This window comes from Hyperoodon ampullatus (assembly GCF_949752795.1).
Source record: "Hyperoodon ampullatus genome assembly, chromosome: 13".
NCBI lineage: Eukaryota > Metazoa > Chordata > Mammalia > Artiodactyla > Ziphiidae > Hyperoodon > Hyperoodon ampullatus.
The window spans coordinates 23,300,899-23,308,115 of NC_136926.1; the positions used below are offsets into that span (position 1 = coordinate 23,300,899).

At 64.8% G+C, this 7,217-nt stretch overlaps 2 protein-coding genes across 3 annotated transcripts; one reads left to right on the top strand and one right to left on the bottom strand.

The window, feature by feature from the left end:
• On the top strand, positions 1-4,394 carry GAS2L1 (growth arrest specific 2 like 1; the record flags this gene model as incomplete). 2 transcript variants are annotated; one of them, XM_079718083.1, is made up of 5 exons in its annotated part: positions 19-672; positions 2,004-2,111; positions 2,197-2,293; positions 2,372-2,543; positions 3,083-4,394. In XM_079718083.1, 5 exons carry the CDS (start codon positions 19-21, stop codon positions 4,095-4,097), a joined length of 2,046 nt encoding a protein of 681 aa, XP_079574209.1. In that variant the 3' UTR covers positions 4,098-4,394. The 2 variants fall into 2 exon arrangements, with proteins under 2 accessions (XP_079574210.1, XP_079574209.1); XM_079718084.1 differs by having other exon boundaries at positions 1-672; positions 2,197-2,543.
• A 524-nt stretch (positions 4,395-4,918) lies between these two features.
• Positions 4,919-6,875, bottom strand: RASL10A (RAS like family 10 member A; the record flags this gene model as incomplete). The annotated part of the gene is made up of 3 exons (XM_079717860.1): positions 4,919-5,186; positions 5,467-5,591; positions 6,657-6,875. The coding sequence occupies 3 exons, from the start codon at positions 6,873-6,875 to the stop codon at positions 4,919-4,921; spliced, it is 612 nt and encodes a 203-aa protein (XP_079573986.1).
• Between the last annotated feature and the right edge of the window lie 342 nt (positions 6,876-7,217).

Below are 7,217 nucleotides of genomic sequence, written 5' to 3' on the forward strand. Positions count from 1 at the left end.
GACTCAGCTGGCCTGGGCATGGCAGACCCCGTGGTGGGCATCGCGGGCTCGGCAGCCAAGAGCGTGCGGCCGTTCCGCTCAAGTGAGGCCTACGTGGAGGCCATGAAGGAGGACCTGGCCGAGTGGCTCAACGCCTTGTACGGCCTGGGTCTGCCCAGCGGTGGCGATGGCTTCCTGACGGGGCTGGCCACGGGCACCACCCTGTGCCAGCATGCCAATGCCATCACCGAGGCCGCCCGCGCGATGGCCGCCGCCCGCCCAGCCCGTGGGGTGGCCTTCCAGGCACACAGCGTGGCACCCGGCTCCTTCGTGGCCCGAGACAATGTGGCCACCTTCATCGGCTGGTGCCGCGCAGAGCTGGGTGTGCCTGAAGTGCTCATGTTCGAGACCGAGGATTTGGTGCTGCGAAAGAACGAGAAAAGCGTGGTGCTGTGCCTGCTGGAGGTGGCGCGGCGCGGGGCCCGCCTCGGCCTGCTGGCCCCTCGCCTCGTGCAGTTCGAACAGGAGATTGAGCAGGAGTTGCGCGCTGCGCCCCCGGCCCCCAACGCCCCCAGTGCCGGGGAGGACGCTGCCACCGCCTCTGCTGCTGCTGCCGAGATCGCCACCGCCCCGGGGGCTCCCACCCGCGGGCCTCGCATGACACCCAGCGACCTGCGCAACCTTGACGAGCTGGTGAGTCCCCGAGTGCGCATGCCCGGCGGCCTGGCTTACTCTCCCTTTACCCAGGGACCAGACAGCAGGGTGGTGCCCGCAACCTCCGGGGGCCTATCCTCATATCTGCAGGACAGCCTGCCCCATGGAAAGAGTGCTTATGTTGAGCACCAAGTGGATACCTGGCCCCAAGGAGTAAAGCAGGCCCAGAGAGGGAGAGGTGCTGGGTGAGGTCACAGGGCCCAGCACGGCCTGGGAGAAAACTCGGGCTCCATTGCACGATCTCCCTGCTTCCTTTCTGTGGTAACCATGCACCAGATAAGTGCTAGGTGTTCCTTCATCCGGGGGGCCCGCGTGATTTGAGCCCCTCCTGTATGCCCTCCCTGCACTCAGCTGCTAGACATTTGCATTCACACCATCACTGAGCTCGAGGTTGAATGGGTGCCTGTGTTGTTTGGTCCTGGGCAAGGCGCTTGGCACACAGTAGGTGCTCAGTGAGTGCCTAGGGAAGCTCCCAGGGGCTCTGCAGGTCCCTCCTTCTCCCCAGGGCCCTGCACACATCACTTATCTGGGAACCCAAGCCTGGAGTAGCTGCTGCTACTGGGAGCTGAAGTCCTTTCAGGAGCTGCAGGATTAGTTCTACCCTGAGCATAGGAGGTGCCAGACCATGACCCCAGCTCCCTCCTCCTCTTCCCGGGACCTAGGTGTCCCTAACACCCCCACAGCTGGGCCAAGAGTTTCCTTCTTATCAGGAGGTTAGAACATGATGTGTCCGCCCTGGAGGCGGGTAGCCGGATGGCTGTGGGCAGAGGCTGCCACCCCACCCCATCCTGGGCCAGGCTCACCAGAAGCTCCACCTGCTCATTTTCTCAGCAGCTCCGCTGTGGCAAGGAGGCGGGCGGGCCGCCCACATAGCCAGCCTGGCAGCTCCCGACCTGGGGGAGCATGTGGGCAGATGTATGCTAGCTGGGCGGGTGGCTGGTGTGCACATTGGTGTATGCGTGTGCCCCATATGTCTGTGGCACTCCTGCCTCCATGGGGTGTGGGACCGGCCTCCACCCCAAACCTGGCCTCTCTGTGGGTCTCAACATTCATGTCTGTGAAGTGGGCTAGAGGGGGAGTGAGGACTCCCCCAGGGCTCAGGGACTTCAAGGATGTGCCTTGTTGGGGTCCCAGGCCCTGGCCCGACCACAGTCCCTCCATCTTTTCCTAGTCAGCTCCCTGACCCCTGGTAGCCAAAGGGGAAGGAGAGCTTCCAGAAGGACTTACTTCCTTCTGACCCTGGAGTTGCTGACATCGGGCCAGGGGAGGAGTGACCTGACTCCTGACCTCCAGCTTCTCTCTGGCCTCAGGTGAGAGAGATCTTGGGGCGCTGCACCTGCCCAGACCAGTTTCCCATGATCAAAGTCTCGGAGGGGAAGTACCGCGTGGGAGACTCCAGTCTGCTCATCTTTGTGCGGGTGAGAGCCAGGGGCTACCCGAGCAGGTGGCAGCCTGAGAGGTGGGGGGGACAGGCCGTGACCTGCCCACGCCGGGCTCCCACAGGTGCTGAGAAGCCACGTGATGGTGCGCGTGGGCGGTGGCTGGGACACGCTGGAGCACTACCTGGACAAGCACGACCCCTGCCGCTGCTCCTCCACGGGTCAGTGCCCACGGGGGGGGCGGGGGGGCACCTCTGTGGCCCCACCTCTCATGCGCCACCCGTCCTCTCTCCTTGCAGCCCACCGCCCACCCCAGACGAGGGCCCGCACTTTCTCCCCACAGCGGGTGTCGCCCACCCACAGCCCCCGAGCTGGTAGCCCGGCCCCCGGGGGTGAGCGCAGGGGCTCCCGCCCGGAAGTGACACCCATCAGCTTACGCAGCTCGAAGGAGGGGCCCGAGACCCTGCTCAGGTGAGAAGCAGGAGGACACGGGGTGAGGGGTCCAGGGTGTGGGGGTGGGGGCGCCCGCCCTGGCCTGGATGACTGTGCTCCGTGACTCACACCCTGGGAAAAGTTCCCGGGGGGGGGGGGGGGGGATGGGGGCGGTGGCGGGGTGGCGGCAGGCCTGGCTTCCCGTCTCCATGGCAACCCAACCAAACGAACAACACAGCTGGGCGGGCCTTGGGGGCTGGGTGGCGGCCAGTCCAACCCTGCTTCCCGCTGGCCTGCCCAGGAAACTGGAGGCCCGGGGAGGGGGAGCTTAGGGCCTTACTTCTGCTGCCCTGGGGCGGCGGGGGTGGCCCTGGCTGCAGGAAGCTGTGGCAGAGCCTCTCACTTCTCCCTGGAAGTCCCCAGGGCAACAGACACCCTTGGCGCCCCCGTCACCACACCACAGGTGCCTCTCCCACCCCCCCAACCACGCGGCTGCTGGTTCCTTACTCTCCCTGCCCCTTCTGCACGCCAGTCTGCTCTGCGTTGCCCCAGCTCTCTCTCTTGCTCCCCTGCCCCAGGGCCCGGGACCAGCTGCCCCCCCATCCCCGCTCCCGCCGCTACTCCGGGGACAGCGATTCCTCAGCCTCCTCAGCCCAGAGCGGCCCCCTTGGTGCCCGCAGTGAAGACTCAGGCACTGGCCCCCGACGGGAACGGCCCAGCCGTCGGGTGACCACAGGCACTCCTGCCTCCCCGAGACGCCCCCCCGCCCCGCGCAGCCAGTCCAGAGACCGGCTGGATCGGGGGCGGCTGCGTGGGGCCCCAGGAGGCAGGGGAGGCCAGCTGTTGGGCCCCAGCCCTGCCCGGCGGGCCCGGAGCCAGAGCCGTGAAGAGCAGGCTGTGCTGCTGGTGCGTCGGGACCGAGATGGGCACCACTCGTGGATGCCACGGGGCAGGAGCAGCCCCCAGACTCCCCGTGCCCACAGCCCCGCAGCCCCCCGGCCTCCCCGGGTCCCCAGCCCCAGTCCAGAGTTGAGCACCACCCCGGCCAGTGTCTTCCGCACCCCGCTGCAGCTTGACCCAAAGCAGGAGCAGCAACTATTCCGGCGCCTGGAAGAGGAGTTCCTGGCCAATGCCCGAGCCCTTGAGACTGCTGCTGGCGGGACCCCGACGGGACCAGCCTCTGACCTGGTTCGGGCCCCAGACCCTCCAGCTCCTGACTCAGCCTACTGTTCCTCCAGCTCCTCCTCTTCGTCCCTCAGCATCCTGGGTGGCAAGTGTGGCCAACCTGCAGACTCTGGCAGGATGGCCAATGGGCTGCCCGGGCCCCGAGGCCCAGCTCTGTCTAGCTCTTCCGATGAAGGCAACCCCTGCCCCGGGGTAGGGGGCCCACCGGATGCACCTGGGAGCCCCATGGCCGGCCCAGAGCCCCTGAGGACCTGGGCACGAGGCCGGATGGACACACAGCCAGACCGAAAACCCTCACGCATCCCCACACCGAGGGGCCCCCGCCGCCCATCTGGACCTACGGAGTCCAGGGCCTGGCATGCCCTGCACTCAGTCAGCCCAAGGGCTGAGCCGGATTCCTGGATGTGATGGACCAGCCCAGCTGCCCCCAATACCCCATTCCTTCTCCTTTTCCTTTGTGGCCTTAACCCCTCTGCATCAGGGAGCACCCCCTGCCTCTTGGGGACCAGACCTCATGGGACCAGACCCCTTGGGACCACATGGCACAATGGGACCTCTGTTGTACATTCCGGTTGGGGGATGAGCATTGCTATTTAATTACTAATATTATTGAATGCCTTAGAGGGGGCTGGGCCAGCCCAATAAGGACACTTCCTGAGGTCCTGTGGCCCTGCAGAGCCTGACAGTAAAGTTTTGTTCCAGCTACTTGTGTCTGCTTCTTGGGGACTCAGCCTTGGGGCCATCACACCCATTTGGGGGCCCTCATTACAGGTTGGGATCCTGGAGTTAATTGCCAGGGGGCAATACCTGGCAGCTCTGACCTTTATGTTTAAGATTATCCTGCCATCCCAGAAGTGCCAGGTGCAATTGAGTTGTTTCCCCCTTTATTTCCTCCTGAGAGGCGGGATTTAACCGTTTGTCCAATGAAACTCCAAGAGCAGTCTGAGAGCTTCCAATCAGATGCATAACCAAGTCCCTTCCATCCAATGGGATCGTGACCCAATGAGGTCCCAGAAAGGACTGTCCAATGGGGCCTAGCTGGGTCCAATGAGATTCAAAGAGAAGCCTGTCGCCCAGGAGACTGGGTGGGAGCGTTCCTCAGCCAATCAGGGAGGAGACTGTCCTGTCCAATCCGAGAGAAGTTGGGCAATCTCGTCCAATCCGGGTCCCTAGTTGTTCCAGTCAAATGGAGGACCCCTCCCCGCCATCAGCGGTGTCGTCCAATTCGATCACATGAGGCTGCAGCGCGCCGGATGCAGCGCCCCCTGCAGGCGCAGGGCCGGATGCGCAGGGCGTGCGCGCACCAAAGCGCAGCGCAGCAGCTCGCGGAAGAGACGCAGCACGTGCCAATTGTACTTGGCCGAGCACTCGAGGTATCCACAGCGCCAGCCCCTGCGCACCAGCGCAGCCAGTGCGCGCCGAGGCCCGAACCGCAGCCGCTGCCGGTCCCGCTTGTTGCCCACCACAAGGATGGGCGCCTCGGGTGCGCCCGCCGGCCTGAGGGCCAAATGGGGAAGAGGGTCGCGGTGCCACGGACCCCATGGCCGGAGAACCCCCCCAAGTGGGTATATACATTCCCCTCTTACGGCCAGAGACCCCCCAGCAAATTACCAGAACCACAAAGACACAAAGACCCAGGCCTAAACGCATAGGGCTAGAGGCCAGGCCCGGAAGGCCTGAGACCAGGCCCAAGATGGCGGAAGAACGCCCTCACTCACCTCGGGCAAAGGCCTGGCCAGACCCGCAAACACTCCCCTCCGACCCGCCGCTCACCTACCTGGTCTCCGCGATGCGCTGCCGCAGCGCCTTCACATAGTCAAAGCTGTCTGGGCTGCAGATATCGTAGACGAGCACGAAGGCGTCCGTGTCCTGCAAGCTCCAGTCTTTAGGGTCCGGCCACTCCTGGGAGCGGGAGGCCAGAATTTGTCGGAGCCCCCCTTCCCACTCTCCCATGCCCAGGCCTCCAGCAGGGGCCTTGACGCTAAATCCACAGTTCATGTTCAGGCCTTGGCCAACCTCATCCTCGTCTGTGCGCCCTCTCTCCCAAGCTCCCTGGGCCCAACTGTCCTCACGGACGCTGGGGTATGAATTTTAAAACCGTGCCTGAAGCCAGTCAGCCCCCAGCCCTCCTTCACTCTGGGTTTCCTCTCCCCTCACTCCTATCTTCTTCCTCCTCCTCCAGTTTCCCACAGTTCAACTCGGGGCAAACCCCGCCCCTCCCCAGACCCCCTCCTTGGTAGTTATGCCTCAGCCTAATTCCAAAGCCCTTGGCCGGTGTTCCCCCAGCCCGCAGAGACCGCTAATTAGCGGCAGCTGTACACGTTTAGGCCTTTGGCCTAAGCACATGCTGCTCTTTCCACCTGGAATGCTTCCACCACTTCATCAAAATTTCACTCATCCTTCCAGGTTTAGCCCAAATGCCACCCCCTCCAGGAACCCCTGCTTAATCCTGCCTGCTCTTTCCTCTTCACCTCTCGAAGGCATCAGCTCTAAGGATTCAAAGTCTGTCCTGGACTTTGCAAAATTACTAGACGAGTCTTTGCTAAAGGTCACAGGAATGAGGGAGCAGAGAATGATCCCCCTAGAAAGTACACCCCTATGTCTGGCTTCAACCTCTCCCAGTGCGGCTCTGCTCAAGGCCCCAGACCCACAACGCTCACCCTCAGGGAGGCAGGACCATGCTCCCCCACGCACGGATCCCCACCCCCCAGCGGAGGCAGGCAAATAGAGAGGCACTTAAGCGAGCTAGAAAAAGCCACCTTGCAAACTCGCCGGGTCTCGGGCCTGATTTGGGGCAACTTCAGGCCAGCAGAAGGGGTGAGACACACAAACGCCAGGACACACATTCATTCTTCGGCCCATGAACACAGTCGGGCACCCCTGGGCCGTCCACGCGGACACGCACGTGTGTACCGAGCACCCACACACATGCTGTCACACGCCCCTGCCCACTCCTCGAGCTGCTACCTCTAGCCCCCCGGGGCTCTGACCGGGGCCAGCACCGTCGCCGTCGCGGATGCTCAGGTCGTAGACGGCGCCGTCGAGCAGCACCGCGGGCCGGTAGAGGCGCGGCCCGTCCGTGGGCCGGTGGCGCTCGGGGTAGTCACCGAACAGGAACTGGCGGATGATGGCTGTCTTGCCCACGCCCGGGGCGCCCAGCACCGCCACCCGCAGGCTGCCCCCCATGGCCCGCGCGTGCTGCCGCGCCCCGCGCTGAGAAGCCTCATGGGCCGACGCCGCTCGGCGCGCGCCGCGCGCCCTGCCCGGTGCGCCCCGGCTCCGCCGCGCTCCTCATCGCCCCTCGGAGCACCCGGGGCCCAGGGAGGCCAGGCCGGAGGACGCCAACTGGCGGTGGGAAGGCAGACAGACAGCCGAGCAGGCCGACGGAAGACGTGCGAGCAGCTCCGGCGGGTACCAAGCTCCGGAGAGAACAGACCGAGCGCGCCGCGCACAGACACGGCCTCCTCCCGCAGCGCGACTGGAGGCGCCGCCCGCAGCGCGGCGCACCGAGGTCGGACCCCCTGCTTG